The sequence below is a fragment of the Aedes albopictus genome, chromosome 1 (genome assembly GCF_035046485.1).
Source record: "Aedes albopictus strain Foshan chromosome 1, AalbF5, whole genome shotgun sequence".
NCBI lineage: Eukaryota > Metazoa > Arthropoda > Insecta > Diptera > Culicidae > Aedes > Aedes albopictus.
In genome coordinates, this window is record NC_085136.1 from 53077971 (window position 1) to 53100733 (window position 22763).

Here is a 22763-nt window from a genome sequence, read left to right on the forward strand (position 1 = left end):
AATACTCTGTCGTTTGAAGCTTGGTTCTTCAGATTTGTGCCTCTGAAGTTCTGATGCATTGTTGAAGCGGGACTTCCAGACGTTTGTCCTTAATAAAACATATAGGTCCCGAAGGTGGTCCTAATGCCAAACTGAAACGTCAGCGATGATCAGTAATTAGTCAACGCGTTTAGTTAGAGCATAAGATAATGAAAAACATATGCATTTATTGAAATGCTATCTTCAATTAATTGTGTAGGATATGCTGATATCAGTAAATGTAATACAATAATTAGCGAAAGAAAAAAAGTGATGATTCATTTTCGGTTACTTTTGCAGCTATAGACGCTAGTCAAAGCCATTATCTAGCAGATTATCATGAGATTATCCAAAAACGGATCGTATTTTGGAAAATATGCTGTTAAGAGAAAATCAATAAAAAAAACAATCACTAAAGTTATGCTCTTATTATATTAAAATTGAAAAAAAAAATCTAACAAATTGAAGTCTGGCCACTGGAAGTTTGGTCTGTCTGTTTTTGTTTTCTTTCTATTGTTTTAGACAAATTCTGTATAAGACTTTAAGTAAGAACTACACTGAAGAAAAGAAGAAATGTAATTTCAACGTGTCCATTCAAATACGAAAGTCTCCCTTTTTTGTTTTCATTAGATTTAATTTATTATTCATAATTTACAAAAGTTTTTTCAGTGATTCTTCCAGAAGGATTAAGGGATGCCTTCTAGAGATCCATAAGAGATTTATTCAGAAGATCCTTCAGGGATTCCCAAAGTAGGTCCTTCAGAGATTAGTCTGAGAGTTCCTTCAGGAACCCCTACAGGAGTTTCTTTAGGAATTAGTCCAGGAGTTTCCTCAGAGAGTCCTCTAGGAGATCCTTCAGAAATTCCTCTAGAATTCCAACAAGGGATTCCTCCTGACGTTCTGTAGGGATCACCCTGGGAGGTTGATCAAGGGTTCCTACAGGCATTTTTTCTAGCAACCATCCTGGAATTTCTTCAAGAATCCCTTCAAGAAAATGTTTCAGAGATTCTTTTAGGAGTTTTTTTTAAGGATTTCTCCCGAAGTTCCTTCGGTTATCTCTTCAGGAGTTTGTAAGGGGTTTTCCCTAATAGCTTCAGGAGGATTTAGGAATGCCTTCAGGTGTTCATTAGGAATTCGTTCAAAAGTTCTCCAATCTATTTCAACAGGAGTTCGCTCAGGTATCTTTCCAGAAGTCCCTTCAGAGATTCTTTGAGGAGGATTTGTAAATGCCTCATGGAGAACCACCAAGAATTCCGTAGGAAGTTTCTTCAGGAATCTCTGCAAGAGATCTTTAGAAAATTAGTCTAGGAGTTCCTGCACGGATTCCTTCTGAAGTTTATTTAGAAGTTCCTACAGGAGTTCTTACAAAAATTAGCCCAGGAGTTTTAGCGATTCTTGCAGATGTTCAGAGATTCCTCCTGAAGTTAAGTTCCTTAAGATATAAGAGGAGACCCTATATTAGAGGTTCTTCTAAGATTCCTTAAGGGATTCCTCGAGAAGTTCCTTTAGAGATTCTTTCAGAAGTTCTGCCAGGAATCGCTCCTGGGGTTCTTCACATTGAAGATTGAGATTTTTCCAAAAGGACGCATTTTTTTTTTTTTTTTCAAAAGGATACCTGCAGGAGTTACATCAGAGATTTCGCCAGAAGCTCATTTAGGAATTTCTTTAGGACTATAATCAGGTATATATCTCCAGAATATTCTTGAGGAATCTGTCCTAGAGTTCCTACAAGGATTCCTCTCGGATTTCCTTCTGGGGATACCTCCTGAAAATTCTGCTCCCTACCTGGAAAGATTCCTTTCGGGGGATTCCGCTGAAATTCCTTCGAAGATTCCGCCTGGATATCCTTCAGAGATTCCTGCTCTAATTTCTTTGGGGATTCCTTCTCATGAAATTTGTTCGGAGATTCTTCTCAGAATTCCTTCGGGAATTTCTCTTTCTAGATTTTCTTTCAGGGTTTTCTCCTAGACTTCCTCCTGCAAGCTTGTGCACAAGAGGACAAGGTGGGTTTGGGGGGTTAAACTGCCCTCCCGCCCCCTGTACACATTTTCCATACACTAGGTGCCCCTCCGCCTTTTACAGAAATTAGAAAAACCCCTCCCTTAGCGCCATTTATGTGCACGGGCATGTCCTCCTTGAATTACTTCGAGGATTCTTCATGGAATTCCTCCGGCGATTCCTCCTGAACTTCATTTAGGGATTCCTCCTGGACTTCCTTCGGGGATTCCTCCAGAAAATCTTTCGGGGATTCCTTCTGGAGTTCTGTGATTCCTCCTTGAATGTTTTCTCCAATAATTCCTTCTGAGCTTCCTCTTGGAATTTGGTGATTCTTTTTCCAATTTCTTCGGAGATTCCTCCTGGAACTCCTCTGGGGATCTCTCATGGAATTCCTTGTGGAATTCCTCCAGAGGCTTCTCCAAGAATTCCTTCGGGAATTTCTTCTTGAATTCTTTCGAGGATTCCTCTTGGATATTCCTTTGAGATTCGTGCTGGAATTCTTACGGATTTTCTTCTTGGAATTCCTGCGGGGATTCCTCCTAGAATTATTTCATGAGTTTCTCATGGCATTCCTACGAGGATTCCTTCTGAAGTTTTTCGAGGATTCCTCCAGGATATTTTTCGATGGGTCCTCCTAGAAATCCTTTGGGGATTTCTTCTTGATTTCCTTTGAAAACTCTTTCTGGAATTCCTATGGGGATTCCTGCTGGACTTACTTCATGGATTCTTCCTGAAATTCTTTCGGGGATTCCTCCTGGAATTCGGGGATTCTTCCTTGAGTTCCTTCGAAGATTTCTTCTTGAGTTTCTTCGGGGATTCTTACTGGACTTCCTATGGGGATTCCTCTTGGAGTTCCTTCGGGGGTTCCTCATGAAAACCTATTGAGGATTCCACTTGGAATTTCTTCGAAGATTCTTCTGGACTTCCTTCGAGGATTAGGGTAAAAGCAATAGACTTCGTCACTGCTAGAATTCCTTCGAGAATATGTCCTGGGCTTCTATCCTTTTTTACTTACTTCGGAAATTCTTCCTAGAGATTCCTTCTAGAATTCCTTTAGGGGTTCTTCCTTCGAGGATTTCCCTGAAATTCCTTGGGAGATTACTTCTGATATTCCGGGGATTCCTTTAGAACTCCTTCGGGGGATTCACTCTTGGAATTCCTTTGGTGATTACTCTTCGAATTTCTTCGGAGGCTCCTCCTGGAATTATTTCGGGGGTCCTGGATTTCCTTCTGAAATTCCTCGAAAATTCCAACATGAGATTTCTTCAGAAGTTTCTGCAGAAAAATGCAGAAACTTTCTTTACTTTGCCAATGTTGACAGTATGGTCAAATTTTGGTCACGCCGATTCACGCCGCCGCCGAAAGCTGCCACCGGCGTGACGCCGATGACGCCGCCGCCGAGCAAAATAAAGTCGGCGCACAGGTCTATTCCAGGAGGTCCTTCTGGGATTCCACAGAAATTCCAACCGGGATTCCACCAAGAAATCCCTTATGACGCCTCCACAAATTTGTTCTAGGAGTCGCCCAGGAGTTTCTTCTGGGATGCCCAAGATTTCCTCAGGGACTCTTCCAGTAGATTCCTACAAAAGGTTCCATGTCGGATTCCTTCGAGAGCTCTTGCCAGGATTCCTTCATAAAGTACTCCCGGAATTCTTCCAGAGATTCTTTATGGGCAAGGTTGCAACCATTCATTTGCAAAGATTTACATTCATTTGCTATTATCTCAATGGTCGCAACCTTGTTTATGGGATTTCACTTGAAATTAATAAGAAGCAATCAGTGAATTACTAGATTGAAAGTAGTGAGCTGGATTTTTGAATGGTGAGATGATCAATTCTCCATTTCTGCAATGAAATGGTGCAAACAGCGTGGGTATTATGATTTCCTGACTAATTTGATGCTGTTTCAGCAAAAGTTTGGGTAGCTATGTTGTTGTATTATTTATTTCTTGCAACTTCAATAAAACAGTTATCCAAACTTTTGTTCAAACAGTATCAAATTAGGCAAGAAATCATAGTACCAACGCTGTTTGCACCATTTCAGTGCAGAAATAGAGCATTGATCATCTCACCATACAAAAGTCCAGCTCACTACTTTCAATCTAGTACTTCACTGGTTGCGTCCTATTCCGAGATTCCTGCAGGATTACTCCTTTTGAGGTTATCCCAGCATTTTTTCTGAGATTCCTTCAGGTATTTCTTTCGTGGTTTCTCCACAAATTTATGCTAGGATCCCTCGAGGATTTCCTTCTGTGATTCATCAGGGAGCTATATCTGAGATTCTTTTTGGGGTACCTTCGGAAGTTCCCTCCGGAATCCTTTCAAGAGCTTCTTCTGAGATTATTTTTGGGACTTCATGGGAATTTTTTCGGAAGTTTTCAGGAGATGTGGAAGATTCAAGGAGTTCTGGAAATCCTCCAGGAATTCTAGACTTCCAAAAGTTCTTCTAAGAAAAAATTAATCTCGGAAATAACTGTTGGAGGAAAACTAGAAGGAACTTGTTAGAATATGTACTTAAGAAACAACCTGTAAATATTTCATGAGGGATTCCGTAAACGAAAACTTCTGGAGAAATTTCTTAATTAACTTCTAGAAGATTTCTATTATAAACATTTTGAAGAGCTCCAGAATGAAGTTCCGCAGAAATTCCAGAATAACCTGAAGCCATTTCCGACGCAACACTTGGAGGAAACCATAAAAGAGCTCCTAAACAAATCCTGGAATGGATTCCTACAGAAATCCCGGAAGCAATTTCTGCAAGAATTCTATAAGAATTTCCCGGAAGAATCCCGGGAGAAGTTCCAAGAGAAATCCCAGAAAGATTTCTCAAAACAACATCGGGAAAAGTTTCAAAAGGATTCCCGAAAAGTTTTACCAAAGGAATCTCGGAAGAAGTTCCAGGAGGAATTCATGAAGGAGTTTGTCAAGAAAATCCAGAAGCAATTCCTGACAAAATCCCGGAAGATGTTTCCGGAGGAAACCCCAAAAGTGTTCCCGGAGGAACTCCGGTAAGAAGTTTCCGAAACAACCCTGGAAGTAGTTTTTGGACGAATCCCGGAAGAGTTTCTGGGAAGAATCCTGGGAGAAAGTTCCCGGAGGAACTAACGCACGAAACCCGGAAGACATTCTTGAAGCAATATCAGAAGTAGTTCCTAAAAGACTCACGGGCAGTATCGAAGTTTGATTTTGTCATTCTGCTGCAACTCCCGGATACTTTGTTTCTATATGTTTGGATCGTGGTCCCACGGAAGGGCAGCTTGATTGTTTTGCACATCCGTGGTTGTCTTAAAGCACGATCACCGGACTAGAAATTTCCACGGTAAAATCTTCAGTTTGCGTTTGACCCACCGGCACTCTTGGCAGCATGCAGTTAGTGCAACATGTTCGGTCTCTGTACTGATCAGAGTCACACACGTGTGCTTTCTGGCACTCTAGCTGATTGATCCTCTGGCAAGAAGCCCGAGCAGAAACCCAGCTGTTTTTGTTTTTCTGACGCTAGAATCGCCGTCCGAGCAAGCACCAACGTAGATGTGCAACGGAGTGTCGACTACACCAAGTACCAGCTAGTATTCGAACGTCTCCTTGAGATACCTACCCACTCCTTGGGCTTCAATTCAGTTGGCTTGGGAAGGATTTCTTGTCTCTATTTTTTTCGTTTAATGCCGTTCAATGCCTAGAAGATTTCGTATGTTACCTAAAGATGTTCAAATAGTTTCTACGAACTGTTTCTTCCTAACTGACCACTACGAGATCATCCACGTATACAACCAGGCAGGTAATCTTTCCACCGTTGTTCCGGATGTACAAGCACGAATCCCTTTTGGACTGCACAAATCCTCTTTACTGGAAGACGAGTCTGTACGAAAGCCAACTGGTTCACTTCATCGGAATTGGTGCCGTACATTTGCGTGAATCCTTGTGGGAATTTCGAGAACAGCAGCAAACACCCGAGGGAGTCTAAGAACAGCAACAGAGATAGGTTCTTTGCAACGGATGTGACTGTGCATCAGCTTGACACCACCGTTGACTTTGCGTCCTCGAACATCAGTAAGGACCCCAAGCAGACCGTGATGATACCTCGTCAGTCAATGATGACGGCCAAGCAGAGACATGGTCAACTCATGGCAACTGCAGCAGTACGTAGCAGACGGAGGCCTTCGCATTCGCGGCAATGGTAGAAGCAAGTGAGGCAGCCGTCAGGTGAAGAGCTACCAGGCTGCGCACGCAAAGCCATAGGAGGTTGATAATCCCGAAAGTGAAGGGCAGTAACGCCGGGAGGTCGGACGCCAGCCAGGCGTCCCGGAAAGCTTGAAAGGGTAGGCCTGAAAAGGCCGGACCATCTCGGATCAAAGGGAACTGGGGGTTGCCACCATTATTGGTAGGTCCTTAGCCAGCACAGGATGGAGCGGGTTAAGGAAAGGACCGTCTCCTGAATCCTAGTGGATGAGAAATACAAGAGGAAGAGTAGTCGGCGGAACAGGAGATTAGGTGCCAAGTGCGAGAAGGGTGACGCACTCGTCATTAAGACGGACGTGTCTAAGTCTTGAAGGCGATGAGGATGAACGCCAAGCTCGTGGATCTTGAAGCCGATGTTCGCAGAATGGCGCGAATGTCGAGACTCGAGGTGAGGGCTCTCACAGCAGAAGCGACTCTGAAGGTTAAAAAGCTATACGAGTTTCCTGACGTGGAAGACCTCGCCTCGTCACGATACTGTGGAAACAGTGCGAGATTCAGGTGGCCTACGCAGCCGTTTAGCTACGGAAAATCACGACAGAGATACAGGTGAGCTTGGTACTGCTACCTGTGGCGATCCACGAGTTTGTAGGGAATGTAGAGGTGAAGGCCATAAAGCACAAGGCTAAACGACTGCTCTCAAGTACTTGATTATTTTCGGGAAATCCTAGAACAGCAAGCACTCAACGGGAAGGCCGAGATGTCTGGCCTTCAGAAGAACCACAGCTGACGTAGAACCTGAACCACTGTGATACCGGGATCCCGCCAGTAATGGCGACTTCTTACGAGCACTTCGTGGTCACCAATGTCAACGGGGTCTTCCTCTATGGCACCGAGGTACTCCTTGGTTGTCGAATGTCTAGTTCACGCAGATCCTAGACTGTATGACAACAGGGCTTACATGGTGAAGGCCAGCGGTTGTAATATTTAGCGAAGACTGACTTCAATACCTGGGCCGTGGAAAAAGGAAGCCCTTTCACGAACCAGGGTCAAATCCTACTAGTTTCACTCGATGTTGATCTGGTTAATGTCACTACAAAAAATAGTTTCAATCGAAACAGAGCGGAGTTCATCGTCGATGTTACTTTTTGTACTCCTGGCCTTCCTGGGAGGAAGGGGAGACCAGGCCAAGCCCTCGCCAGTGGAAGACATTATACTTCAACGACGAGGTATTTAAGGGAGATACTCCGCCATGAGCGAATCTTACTAGGTCCAAGCGGCGACCTCGTACTCTCGCGTAAATATGATGCCACCATACCAAGAAGAGTCCACTCTAGAAATGGGATACTACCGGCGTACTTGAGGACTCAAGTGATTGTGGAACTGTGCTGCACCTGGCTACGGGATATCCCGGAGTTTGCGAGCTGCTTCTTAGAATTCAGCCGAGAATCCCTCTAAGTTCCCGTGATGGCCAAGACAAGAGGTGTAATGGCTACTACACAGCAGTTTCCAGAGATGTTGGAGCGGATCATCGAAGGGCTTTTTCCGCGTCATGATTCTAGTCCTTGGCCTCCTTTTGTAGGACATTTTGGGACTGGGACTGGCGATGAGGAGAGGATCGCCGATGAAGAACTTGCGGGATTGCAAAATCCCTCAGCTTAGGTAAGGCCGGACGGAGTTCCGAGCCTGGCCTTAAAAATTGCTATTGCAGAGGCTCCCGGAATGTTCAAGTTTGCTATGCAGAAATGCCCGGACAAGGGCATTTTACACAGAGGTTTGCAAGCGGCAGAACCTGGAACTTTCATCGGCTGTTGTCCAAATAATCACGGAGCTACATAAGAGGTGTCGCGAGGACTCGAGGAGTGGCTAGTTCGGGAGCAAATCAAGAAGTGTTTCGAGGGTTCAAAGTCCACTACGCAGAACATGTCGGTTCCCTGAGGTCGCATTTGACCCTTCTATCGAACAAGGGACCGCGCGAAGAATATCGTGGTAGTGTCGCTGCGCTGTCGTAGCGTCGATCGGTCTGGGTTGGATCAAGGCCCGTGGATGTAAAGAGGTTCCCGGGAAGGTCCAAAGAAGGGTGAGGCCCCATCATGTCACAAGTCCTTCAGCTGATAGCTGATAGGGAAGGTCAAATTTCGGTGCTCGCGATATCAGTTCTTGATACGGAGGACAAAGGAAGTAGTAAGACCACCCGAGAAGCTGGTCTTACCTTGGTCTCCTTCTAAAAGAGCGTGTTCGTTGTTGCAAGGCTACGCAACTAACCTCGGAGGTGCGATGAGCTCCAGTCGCTCTCCGAAGCAATATCTGGTGGTCCTGGAGATTGATAGGCGTTGGGCTTGGCAACAGTTTTGTGGATCGGGAATGTAGTTCTGTCTCCTTCATTGGGGGTGGTCGCTAACCCCACACTACCTGAGCCTCTCGCAGTTATGTTATAATCTACCAACACAAGTAGTATTAAAATAATGATGCAAGTTTGAATCCGTACAGTAGGGATATCTTGAGTAGGCCCTTCCATAAACTACGTAGATTCTTGGATGAAAAAGGGGTTTGGCCGGAACCTACGATACATACAAATATCATAAATTTGGTATGGTCTATAACGGGAGAAGAGAGTCAAAGCCCGACATTAGTCTGCGTAGATTATGGACAGTGCCGTACTCAGAATCAATATGTAAACTTGTGATGTTTTGATCAGTCAAACCGCAATACTTAATGAGAAAAAGGTACCCAGGTAACCACATGGCTCTATAACTCGTCTGCTAATCTTGTGCTATTGTGGAGCTGTAAACTCTCAATTGGTTAAAAAATAGCCCTATAAGCCCAAAAGGCGAACTTTAGTGTTAATGGTTTCATGCTTGGGTAAAACAAAGAAGAAACTTTCTTATAGACTGCATTTATCTAAATCAAAAAGTAAAGGTACAACCATATTTGTCTTCGTAAATACTACTCTGGACCCCTTGTGCATTGTACGTAAGACCTCGATATATGTAGTATATTAACTATAAATGTACACATTGTAGCAGACATTTCGGCGAAAAAAAAACGGAAATCCACTGCAGAAGTTTGCCGTTAAACCCCGCTATGAAGTTTAACTGCGAGCTACTCTCGGTGCGCCAGGGTTTGTCCCCTGAGACCCCCCAGTAGTGTCTACAATGACCAACCGATGGCATCTCCAACTTTCCATCCTTTTTCCAGCTCCGCAAGGAGGACGAAAGTGGCGACGTCACTCGTGACTGGAAGTTTGCCGCCATGGTGGTCGACCGCTTGTGCCTTATCATCTTCACGCTGTTCACGATTATCGCCACGCTGGCTGTATTATTCTCGGCACCTCATTTCCTTGTATCATAACAACCATCGCCATCATCGCTATCGACATCGACACCAACAACAACAACAACAGCAACAACAACAACCGCAGCAACAATGGCGACAGCGGCGGCGGCAGCAACTCCAGCAACAACTCCGGCAACTACGATCGAAAGCTCTCTAGAAACCCCATCGGCTACTGTGACCCATAGCAACCGTCACCTCGTTGACGATGGCGACGGCGGCGATGGTAGCCGGTTTGACAGTAGTAGCAATAGTAGAATCAAAATCGTACAATTCCTCAATCCGGGCGACAATTCTGCCGCGGTCGCTGCCGCTGGCGATGATCCGGCCACGTGGATACTCCTCGGTGGAACCCTAGCGATGGTGGTACTGATTGCGGCTCTGGCCTCGCTCGCCCTTCTGCTGGCGGCCCTGGTCTTCCTGCTCGGAAACCACGGGACCCTCACTCAATTATTCGCGGTGACTGATTACAAGTTAAGAAAATATGTTCACATTTTCATAAAGAATTTTAAATTGATTAACGATGCGTAGACAGCGATACACGGACATCCTGTTATCGTGGCAGCGTTGCCAGGCGTAGATGTAGGAACATCGGAAACCGACACGTGCGTAGTAGGCGACACAAAGAGGCTGGTTTTAACAATTGAACTAAAACAATACACTCTTCTAGTGACGGCATCAGAAAACTTAGGAACTTTTTTAGTGTTTTCCCTTTTTTATAAAAACTTATCGACATAAAAGGAATCGTTGAATTTTTATCTTATTCTGAGATAAGTTAACGCAAAAAAAATAAACAAAAAAACGTGTATACTACTCGAGAAAAATAATGAAAGCGTGCGTGTAGTCAAGTTACTTAAATTCAATCCGGTTTCTATTTACACATGATTGTACATAACTGATAGATTTTATTAGACTTCACATCCCGAGAAACTGTCAAAACGAACAGCTGTAAATAATTTTAGAATCGCCCCATTAGTCATCCATTCGACATCTTTTAGGTCTTTTGTTTACCATTTGGTTTAGAACCATCCAAGTAGGCATCAAACAAAATACATCTTTCTAGTATCCTCATCAAACAACCATCAAAACAAAAGCAGCAGCTCTACTCTACTTTACCTTGCAATAATTGAAAAACAAAATATTCTAGTGCAAAACAAGAAAACTATTACGTAACCTTTGAAAAGCACACATATAACTTTTGAGCTAGTTATCGGTAGATTGAAACTAATCCCAAAACAAACAAACAAAAAAGTATCAAAATGAACACTTGATCAACCGAATCAAAACAAAAAAGAGTCGCAGCAAACTTATTGAAAAACATTAGCTAAATGCAGTTGAATCTATATCCGTATCGCTCTCTCGCTCTGTCTTTCTTTCGCAACCGAGGGCGACTGCACTTGACGAATCTCTGTGAAAAAGAGAGAGAGCGAGAGCGCAAGCGGATTACTTTTATACTTGACTACTAACTAAGGAGGCAATAAAAGACGAGCTAGTGCGCGGGAGATCTTTTTTATACCTTATAGAGGGGCGAAATTCACTCAGTCGAAAAGCGATCGAGTGTGGGTGCGGGAATAGTTGAATCAAAAAGAGGTTTTTTTTTTCTCAAAATTGATAAACAATAGATAAACGGAGTTGGCGGTGTGCGAAAACGCACATAGACAAAGAAGTAGAAAAGAAGGTTACAGAATACGAAAGAGAAAACTCGAAGCAGGAGGAAACTACAAATCAAAGAAACAAGAATACGAAACCGCAAATCAAACTGGGGTTCGAGCCGGCTCGTTGACTGAAACGATTTGATCAACTTTCACGGAACAATAGATTTGGGAAAAGGGAAACCTCATCGTCCTGATGAGAATCGAACCCACAGCTCCTTAGGGATGTAGATCCGAACGTGCAGCCTACTACGTATCGTAGGCCCACAAAAAGACAAGAGAACAATTTCAAAATTGAGTTTCTCCAGGAATTCGCCCAAGTGATCCTCCGGGGATTACTTCAGGAGTTTGTTTACGGATTGTTGTAGAAGTTCCTTAGGGATTTTTTCTAGGAGTTCCTTTTGGGGCTTCCAGCAGAAGTTCCTCCCGGAGAATTCCAGAAGTTTCACCAAGGATTCCTCCAGAAATAAATTGCTTCTGTTATTATTTCCGGAGTTATAGCATCTTGCCATTCCTACGAACATTCTCTGTTTTTTTTTTTGGGACATCTTAAGATTGCTTTTCGGAGTTCCATCAGAAATTAAGAAGGGCTTTTCCGGAAACACTTAACGAATTTCATCCAAGCATTCTTTCTGAAGTTTATCCGGACATTTCTTTCGGGAAATTCTTCTGGTGATTTTGCTGGAATTCTTTCCCTAGTTTGTGTTTGAATTCTTTTCGGAGTTTCTCCAGGAAACGTTTCCCAAGTTCATCGGAGAGCTCCTCTAGAATATCCTCTGGAAATTTCTTCCGCAGGAAATTTCTCATGAAGTTCCTTCTGGGATGCTTCTAACGATTCTACTGGAGATTACGGCAGGAGATAATTTGGGATTTTTTAAGCGTATCCACCGGGATTTTCCCATTAGTTGCTTCGAGGATTACTTCAGTAATTAAGGATCTTTTCTAGGATTTCCTCAGAGAAATCACCTGCGACTTATTATTATTATTAGCTTTATTAAGGAGATTTTCAGCCCGCGGCTACCTGCGACTTCCTCCCGGAGTTTCTCCAGGGTTCCTCTAGGAATTGCTCTAGAAGTTCCATCAGGGTTTTCTCCAGAAGTTCCTGAAGAAGTATCTATCGATGCCCTTTTGGGATTCCAACGAGATTTTCCGGCAGAATTTTTTTTCCGGAAACTTTTTTCAGAAGTTTTTAAGAAACTAGTTTGGGGATTTTCCTTTCCGGAAATTCTTAACGATCTCCGGAGTTCCTCCGGAAATTTCTTTCGAAGATCTTTTGGAATTTTTGTCTTAGGCACCTCCAAGAATCCTTCCGGAGTATTTCTAAACATTCTTTCCGAAGATCCGCTGTATTCTATCTAATGATCTCTTTGGAAATCTTTGCGGATTTTCTGATTAGAATTGATTCCACACTTACTCCAGGATTTTATCTGGAGGCTAACGAAATTGTCTCCAGGGCTATTCGGAAATTCCTTTCGAATTACCTCCGGCAATTCTTTTTGATGTTCAACCGGGAATAACTTCCGATGATCCTCCTGCAATTATCCTTCTTGAAATTTCTTCCACAGTTCTCCTGGAAATTCTTTTTCATACATCTCTGGAAATTGTTTCAATAGTTTCTCCCAGACAATTCTCCAGAGCTTTTTCCAGAATTGCATCTAAAGTTCTTCCGGGTACTGCATTCGAAGATCCCTCAGAAAATCCTTCCGGAGCTCCATCGAACATTTTTCGTAGTGCTCCTCTGGATGTTTCTCTCGGAATTTACTAGGGTATTTCTTCCCGATATCTTCCAGGAAATTCACGGAGTGTTCCTCCTGACGGTCCGTCCTTTTCGTAGTTCCTTCAAGAATTATGGAGTCTATGAAGTCTATCAGGGCATCCCTACCGAACATCTTTTGGGATTTTTTTTTCTGAAATTACATTCGCAGCTCTCGTGGAAACTGGTTTAAAATTTCTTAAGGAAATCCTTTCAGGCAATTGTCGCTGTTTATCAGATAATACCTCCCAAAGATCCTCAGAAAATGCTTTTCGGAGTTCCAGTTAGAATTTATTTCTGGACATTTTTCTGAGGTTCCTACAGGAATTTCTTCCAGAGTTTTTGTTTGGGAATTGTTACCTCAATTCCTTTAGAAACTATGGCGGAGATTTTTCTGAAATTCTTTCCAGAATTGCTTCAAAAGTTCATTCCGGAGATCTTCCGGGAGTCGTAATCTGCGATCCCTTTGGAATTCCTTCCAATGTTTTTCCGGAGATTTCATCATGTATCATCATGTAACACCAGCATAGTTATTCGGAGAAGCTCGGAAGAACTCCTTCGGAAATTTCATGCAGGTTTTCTTTCTGAATTCCCACCTTTGGAATATTTTTCGACAAACTTTCGGGAAATTCTTATGGTGTTCTTTTTCTGAAGTTTCTTTCGCAGTTCATTTAGGAATTCTTCTCGAAATTTCTGCGGGAATTGTTTCCCTAGTATTCCCAGGAATCCTCCCGACTTCCTTTCAAAGTTTTTCCAGGAACTCCTTTCGAAGTCCCTCCAGGAGTGCCATTCGCACTTCCAAGGGAAATTTCCTATAGGACTCCTCCTGAAATTTGCTTTGCAGTCGATCCGGAAAACTAGTTCTTCCAATAAATAACGTGTTCGTTCAGAAGTGTTTTTCCATAGTTCATGAGGGATTTTTTTACGGAATTTTTTTTTTTAAAGCTTATCCCTACCGAAGTTCCACTGGGAATTTCTTCTGAAGTTCTATTCGTAGTTCATCTGAAAATTCCTCCGGGAATCCAATCTTCCAGAGTTATTTTATAAAGTCTTTCCGAAACTGGTTTGGCTTTCTGGGGTTCCTTCGGGAATTCCATCCAAAGCTTCACTGGGATTTTTTCGCGATTTACCGGGGTTTATTCCGGAGTTTTTCCAGAAACTATTTTCGGAGTTCCTCCGAAAGTTCCATCCAAAGGCCATTCGGAGTTTCTTTTCGGAGCTCCTCCGGCAGTTTCTTGCAGAATTCTTTCAAGAGTTTCTCCAAGAACAAATCATAGAGTTATTTTTGAACGTTTTTTATGAGTTACATCGACAGTTTTCCTTTGGGCTTCTCCGGAAATTCTTTCTGAAATTGTTTTAAAAAATCTACAAAAGATCCTTCAGACAGAGTACGTTTGCTCCTTCGGCAGCTCTTCAGCTATTTCTACGGACGGGAATCCCATCTGGAGATTCTCAGAAGATTCCTTTCGGAGTTCCTTCGAAAAACTTTTCGTATTCCTTTCCATCAATGTTCATTCGGATTTCATTTTCAGAGTGCTTCAGGAAATTCCTTTCGGAGCTCCTACTCTCTTCCAGAATTCCTTCGAACAATTTTTAGGGCATCCTCTGAGAATTCCGTACAATGAACCTTCTGGAATTTCTTTTGCAGTTTTCTGGAAATTGCTTCCAGAGTTCTTAAACGATTCCCTTTCGGAGTTCGAACGGAGATTTTCTATGGGGTTCAAAAATTCGTTCTAGTCATATTCATATTTTTTTCGAGTTTTTCTTAAAAAAAACGGATTTTTCCAGAAATTCCTTCCGGTGTTCATCTGGGATTTCACTATTCCTATTACTTAAATTTTTTTTGTGAATTTCTACGGAAGATTTTGTAAGAATAATTTCTCGAGTTCTTCCGAGAGCCCCTTCGCAGTTCCTTCAGCCTTTTCTTCTGGAGTTCCACTTATAATTCCCGGCATGCTTTCTTCGGAAAGGACTTTTGGAGGTCATCCGGGAATTCCTTCCAGAGTTAAAATTCTTCAGGTGTTCATTCTGAGTCTTCGGGATTTTTATCGATAGTTTATTCGGGATCTCATTCCGGAGTTGTAATATTTCGGATGTTTCTTTTTTCTCGGGTCCCTCGGGAGTTTATTCCCGCACATTTTTGAAATAAAAGGACACGGATAGCATCTTTAGTTATTTAGGCTGTACAGACTTAACGAAGGAAAACACTAGACTATGGACAAACATGTACCAGTTGATAGGGGGAGGAAGCATTTCTCGTGAATCGTTCTATCGCCTGGAGCGGGATTCGAACTCTTACCTCATAGCATTAGAAGCTTGGTGACTCTGATCGTACGGCCACGATAGTATGCATGTTCAAATGAAAATCCCGCAAGAAATCTTAGATTTTTATTTATAAAAAAGCGTTTGCAAGAACTCCAGGAGACATTCGACGAAATTAAAAAAAATCCTATTTAGAACTGCTCGAGGACTTCCAAGTGGAGCTCTTGAAGGAACGCCAGGTGGAAATCCTGGAGGAATCATGGATCAGTTTTCCAGAGGAATTTAAAACTCCTGGAAAAAATCGCTGGGAAAACTCCTGGAGCAATAATAGGTAGAACACTTGGAGTAATCCCAGGTAGAGACTATGGAAAATACTTTGATAGAACTTCTGGAGGGAATGCAGATGGAAATCCTTAAAGAATCCCAAAGGGAACTCCCGGAGAAAACCCAGATTGAAGTCCTTTTAAAATACCAGGTGGAACTCTTGTGGAAATCACAGGTTGTAAGAACTTCAGGTATAACTCTTGGAGGAATCCTAGCTGGATCTGCTGTAGAGATTTCAGGTAGATCTCCTGGACGAATGCCAGGTGAAACGCTTGAAGAAATCTCAGAGATAGAACCCTTGCGAAATTTCCAAGTGGACCTCCAAGAGGAATTTTAGGTGAAAATCTTGAAGAAGTCTCAGATGAAAATCCTGCAGGAACTTCAAGTGGGCCTCCTGGATTCCAGGTAGCAGGGGCCCGGTGGAAGTCCCGAAGAAATCTCAAGTGAAATACCAGGAGGAATTCCAGGTAGCGCTCTTGGAGGAATGGCAGATGAAACTCCTGCAGGAAGTGAAATTCTTGGAGAAATAACAGATTGAACTCGTGGAAGAATCCTAGATGGAACTTCGGGAAAATATCGAGGCAGAACTCTTGTATAAAGAGCAAGAAAAACTCCTGGAATAATCTTAATTCCCACCCTTAATTCACCATTTCGATCGAGGTGCTAGGGTCCAATGAAACAAGTGCGGCGCAGAGCAGAAAACGGCATTCCGCCGTGTGATCAACACGAATCGAAAACAAGTTGATTCACATCGAGCCCTGATGAAGATCCCAACCACAGGATCGAAACGTTGGCAATGATCTAAAATAATCAACGCTTTTCTGTGACTGAAAGCCGAAAAATACCAAGTCTTAATTTGAACTATTGCAAGAATTTCCCCAAGTGGACCTTCTGGAAATATTACTAATGAATTCCTGGAGAAATTTCCAAGTGAATTTCCTAAATTCTAAGCGGAACTCTTGAAGGAATCCCAGGTAAAAATCCTGCAGAATCCCTCTTGCAGCACTTGGAGGAATTCCAGCTGATTTTTCTGATATTTTTCTTTCATTCACAAAAAAAAACTCCGGGGAATATTCTACGAAATTTGGAAAAATCCTAGATATCACTGCTGGTGAAATTACAACAGAAACTCCTGGTAAAATCCCAAGTGGAACTCTTGGAGGAATCTCAGGTGTCAATCCAAAAAAAATCATCATTGATGGGACTTCCGGAGGAATTTCGGGTAGAACTTCTGGAGAAATCCGTGGTGAAACTTCTGAAGCATCTTCAGGTAAATATTCTGAAGTAATCATAGGTATAGCTCTTGGAAAATCCTAGTTTTAACTTCAAGAGAAATCTCATGAGGAACTCGTGAGGAATTCTAGGAGGAAGTCTCGGAAGAATTCCAGAGTGAAAGACTGGAGTTATCTCAAGTCTCAGAAGACAATTCTGGAAAAATCCCCGAAGGAACTCTTGCGAAATTTTCCAATGGACCTCTAAAAGGCATTTGAGCTGGAGCATCTGGAAGATTCCCAGAAGGAATTCTTGGAAAATTTCAGTTATAACTGCTGGAGGAATTCCATGTAGAACTACTAGAGAAATTCCAGGTGGAAGTCCTGGAGGAATGCCAGATGAAACTGCAGGAAGAATCACAGGTGAAACTTATGGTGGAACACTACGAGAAACCTCAGATAGTTCTTCTGGATGAATTCCAGGTGGAACTTCTTTGAGTGAAAATCCTGGAATAATTCCCCAGACAGCCAGTAATCGTATAAGTTGCTGTATAAGATGATAAAGTGGAGGCAATATGCGTACATGCCTCCATTTGGGCGCATGCAAAATGTACCCATATCGAATCCACTTTAACATCTTATATGATTACTTAAGATATACCTGGTAGAACCCCTAAAAAAATAGGTAGAATCCCTAAAATTCAATAATGCTTGCAAATATTTCTCCTGGAATTCTAACGATTTTTTTTTTTTAATTTCTTCGAGAACCTTTTTAGTTATTCAAAGGTTAGTTTATTAAAAGAATTCGAGAATGCTTCAAACAAAAGTCTATTACACTAAGGTCTTTTTTTACACGGGTAGTTTTTCTGCTTTAACTCGGTCAATTTTGAGCCAATTCACATGAAAATTTGTACACAGGTAGACACGGTTAGAAAATCAGATAGGTAGGTTCAAAATTGACCGAGTTAAAGCAGAAAAACTACCCGTGTAAAAAAAGACCTTAGTGTATAGGAGTGCCTTTGAGAATTTCTCCATGGATTTTCCAAAAGAAAAAATCTTCGTGGTTTTATTCAAAATTTATTTTGAAAATTGTGGCCGGCAATTTCAAGGTAATACAGAAATCTCTCTGATGATTTGCCCGAAAATTTCCTAGAAATTTCTTTCAGGCCTTCCTCGAAAAAGTCTTTCAGGAAAATCTTACAAGGACTCTTTAAAAAGTTTCTTCCGAGGGATCTTCCAAAAAGATTCTCATAAAAATTCTCCTAAAATTTCTTTCAAAATTTGCTGCGGTGGTGCTTTCAAGGATTTCTTCCTGCGAAGAACTTTGGAAGTTACAGCGAGGATATATTCAAAATGTTGTAAGAATTCCCCCAGAAATTTGTCCCAAAAATCCACCATGATTTTTTTTGAGAAATTTACAACAAAATTCGTTGAGGAATTTTTCAAAAGTTTTGACGTAAGTTCTTAATAAATTTTCTGCTTCTGAAATGCTTCGAGGATTCCTCAAACAAAATCTCCAGAAATTACTACGATATTTTTACCCTTATTGTTCTGAATAGCGCTTCAGAAATTTCTAAAATATTTTTTATAGAAGTTCCTTCGAGCACTTTTCCATATTTTCCATAAATAATTTCAAGGATACTTCTAAAAACTTCTCCAAAAAGTCCTCTGCGGAGGTCTTTTGCGATACTTCCGAAGATTGCCGTCTTGAACTCCTCCGAAGTTTCTTCTAAAAATTTATCCAAGGATATTTCCGAAAATCTTTCGAGAACTTTCAATAAAAATTTTTATTTTTATTTTTCGTGTAATATAGGAAACCCCTTTTAAATTAAGTGAACGTGAAGGAATCGAAGAATACTAAGGGCAACGCTTGAAGAAAATCTCAGAAGTATTCCTTGGGATCGCCAGAAAGCCCTTCACGGCAAAAACAGAAAAACGATTTTAGAAACAAAAACAGCAAAATCTTGAAGAAAAAATGTGAGAATAAAAACTCTTGAAAAAATCTCTAACGAATTGCTAAGAGTCATATGCCAAGTGGTTTACGGAGAAACTCTGGTCAATTTATTAAATTTTTTAGTAATGTCTAAAAAATCAATCCTTGAAAATACTGAAAAAATGTTATAAATTTCTGAATTTCTTAAAAAAATGTTTTAACTATTGTTTTTTTACAATTCAAAGATTTCTCCTGTAAAATCCATGAATTTCTTAAGAAAGTTCTGATAGGAGTAATCCAATAGTCGCTCTATAAATTCGACACTTCTCTCAAGAATTTCTCCATATTTCTTTGAAAATTCTTTTCAGGATTGTAGGATTCCTTCTGGAACTCTACACAGAAAATTGTCAGAGGATATTTCACCATGATTTTCTTTAGAAAAAAATCTCCAATCCATCAGTTTGTTTAGAAATTGCAGCAAGAATTTCCAAATAATTTGTTCACGAATTTCCACAAAGCTTCCTTCAGACCTTCCTCCAAGAATTTCAATGATTCTGAAAAGGGTCCTTCAGAAATATAATTGAGAACTCTTAGGATAGAAACTCCCTGAAAGATCAACAAATATTAATCCAAGAATTTCTGCGTAACGTCACCTAGGATTCCTCCAAAGATTTCCTCAGGAACACCTTCGTACTTTCTGTTTTCTTTTTCCTGGCACTCTCCTTATCAAATATTTCATCAGAAGTTCATACAAGGATTCCTCCAGAAATTCCTGCTACAATTCCTTTCAAAGTTTCTGCGAAGATTTCTCCAAATGATGCCTCTAGAAATTACTCCAAGGTGTCTTCTAAGTCTTGTTCCGGATATTTCTAAAGGAATCTCTGGAAAAAAAACGCTGGAAGAATTTACGAAACAACTTTGGAAGAATGTCTGATGAAATCACTAAAATATTGTCTAAAGAAATCCATGGCGGAAATGGAAATCGCCGGAGCAATTTCTGAATTTTGAAAACATTTTATGAGAAAACATGAGTAATTTTCTGAGAAAAATTTGTGGAAGATTTTTTTACAGAATCGCTAGAGGAGTATAAAAAAGCACGAATTTATTCGAAAAGGTATTCATGAAAGGTTTTTAAGGGGATCCATGGAGAAATTTCTGGAATATTAATAATTTTCTGAAGTAATCCATGGAAGATTTTCGAAAACAATCAGCGGAGATATTTCTGGAAGTTTTCATAGAGTAATTTCCAAGTTGACCTCCTTGGAAAATTTGAGGTAAAACTGCCACACAAAACAAAAGTGCAGCTTGCTATTTGAAATGAGGAACATTTTGTTACGTTACCTGTAAAATGTGCTATAATATGGAACGAGCTCACCAATGAACATACTCGCATCCCCTGAGAACAAATTAGAGAGGCACTGAGTGACATATAACATTGCCCGGCATTGTCGACCTCCGACATCTATTCGATTCAAACGCGCCTACGGAAATCCGAATTTAAAGGATGTTTACAGAAGGTGCAAAAACAGTTGAAAAATCTCATTATTTCTAACAAGTAACTTTGTAATCAAACATTGATCAAATCGTTTCACAACCAAGCTCAACTCAAAACACTACTGCCAATCAACAACAACAAGTCACAACTACACAGAAAATCAAAAAGCACGGCAAACTAAAACACAGAGATGTAAACACATTGACGGTGCACTCTAGGTGCCTAATATTTCTCAAACAAGAGCAGAATAGTTGAAAAACAAGACATTCCGAAGCGCAGCCCCTACTGCGCGGAAACCGATCAGAGGAAAAAAAAACTCAAAACTAAGATCACGTTGTTTGGAGGAAAAATGCTGTGATAAAAAAAAGTATTTTCGTATATGTTACCTAAAATAAGACGAAAAAGAAGGAAAACACATTGTTATTCACTAGCAAATTAGGAGGATAAGAAACTTTATATAACCAGTTACTAGGAATAAATTAGAATAAGCTAAACAGAAGGAAAATAAAGTAAAAATCTGCAACATGTCAGAAAAGCGTAAACAGAGTAAACTCGTAAACAAAGTAGTAGCAACAAAAGGACGGTCGCTCAACTACATAAACAAAACAAAAACTAGCTAAAATTAAACAGAGAAAAAGTTAAAACAAACAAAACGAAATAAAAACAGTGAAGAACTTAAATCAAATGTAAATAAATCAAAAAAGGAAAACTTCAGAAAACTGATCGAACCGTTATTTTTATACACACATACATTATATACAGTACCCATAGTTTTACGGAAGAATTCTCCTTCCTGTAGTTATACATATAAGATGAGAAAGAAGAAAATTCTAGCGTTTACACTGATTCATACCGATTACTAGGGACATTTTAGCGATATACGGCGATAGCGGTAATCAAACCAGTTGACTCTTGAGTAGGTACATAAAATAAAATCGACAGCAACTGAAGTGACACACAAGCCCCCAGGAACGCGGAGCCGCAACGATTACGGTGACCCTTCGAGCGACAAGACACGTAATCTGCGCGCGCGCGCGCCACTTTTTACTCCGGCACATGCGTACGGTAGCTTCAGCTGTAGATTAGGGTAGTTTGCGCAGGAAGAAACGGTAGATATATTACGGTGCGGAGGAAATGTAACTAAGCAAAACTAACGCAGGTTGCACGGTGACTAAAGCGAAAACGTGACAAAATGCTACTCGGAACTCGGAACTCAAATTCAAAGTCATACCGTGGAGAACAGACATCTGGGTCAAATTCTGAAACTGCGTTAGAGACTTCGTAACACTGCGAATATCGATGCAATACAAACAAAAATACCTGTGAGAGCATTAGTATCAAAACGTGCTCATATAAGAATGCAACTCATTGAGATTCTTGTACTCATTCTACGAGTAGAGTGATGTGACCCAACTCAACTCGCTTTTCGAGACGAGACATCTCAATTCGAATGAAGTGACTCGCCGTGTAAATCAAATGGGGAGTCACCTCATTCGAGTCGAGATTTCTCATCTCTCTCGATATGCGAGTCGAGCTTGGTCACGTCACTCCACTCGTAGAATGAGCACAACTGACAGATTGTCACTCAACTCAATTTGAGATCTTACATCTTTTGGAAAAGATGTCTGTTCTCCGCACTCATACACACAAACTCTCAAACAAACAAATGCCGCTACCGGCCAAAATAGGTGCAATTAGAAATTCAAAGTTGACTCTGTTAAGTTTTGCGAAACAAAAAAAAAGTTTTCTGAATTGTTAGAAATTCCCACCAGCCCTGGCCGTATAGTTAACTGAACACTCTTCATTAGCGAAAATATTATCTACGTTCATCTAACGGTGCTAATTCCACTGAAGAAACTCATTCACACCCGCTTAAACACACAAAAACCCCGTTTCCGTTTGCGCCAAGAAGCCATTTGTAAGCCACAGCTCATCGAATGCTGTTGTTAGTGGTTAGATTAGGTTAAAAGCGAAGAATAATTGAAACAAAAAACAAATCGAAACTTGTTACATCTATTTTCAGTATATAGTACCTAGGCGAAATCATCTCATATACCAGTTGTCAAACGAATGCACATGCAAAATCGTCTTCCTTGTAGATCATTAGCCGAGAATCTTTAACCATCATTCCTATATGCACCACACACCACTTTTGCATACTTCTTACACTACACTGTTCAAAAAAGAACACTTCAATACTCTGTAGACTTGTAGTGCATGCTTTTCAATCATTTCTTTATAGAAAAAAAGTTTTGTATTTATGTGTTATTTTTTACTTTGGAGAAGATATATTCAACTTATATATGTTATTTAAACTATTTTCCCTTAATCAAGTGTGTGTAATCTTCAAATTTTTTTAATGAGTATATATAACAAAATAACAGTGTTCATTTTTAGGACAACTTTCCCCATTACTGTGTTTGTGATTTACCTTCAATAGACCTGGGGGCTCAGGAGCGACGTGTGAAGTCATTGTTTACCAATGCTTGTATGCCCTTTTCAAATATTGCTCCAGATTTCTTCCCTTTCTCGATGACTGTAAGGGCGTAGCTGCGCCCGTATTGACTATCATAGGTTCCCGGTGCATTTTCGATTATTCCGGAGTAGCAACT

General features: G+C 41.0%; 1 protein-coding gene across 1 annotated transcript in view; it reads left to right on the forward strand.

The window, feature by feature from the left end:
• The window catches only part of LOC109424591 (neuronal acetylcholine receptor subunit alpha-7-like), a 953623-nt gene extending 932365 nt beyond the window's left edge, over window positions 1–21258 (forward strand). Inside the window, exon 12 of the mRNA XM_062844539.1 lies at window positions 9387–21258. Within this exon, the coding sequence (XP_062700523.1) occupies window positions 9387–9539 (153 nt within the window). The 3' untranslated portion in view covers window positions 9540–21258. The remainder of the gene's footprint in view (window positions 1–9386) is intronic.
• The last annotated feature ends 1505 nt before the right edge of the window (window positions 21259–22763 follow it).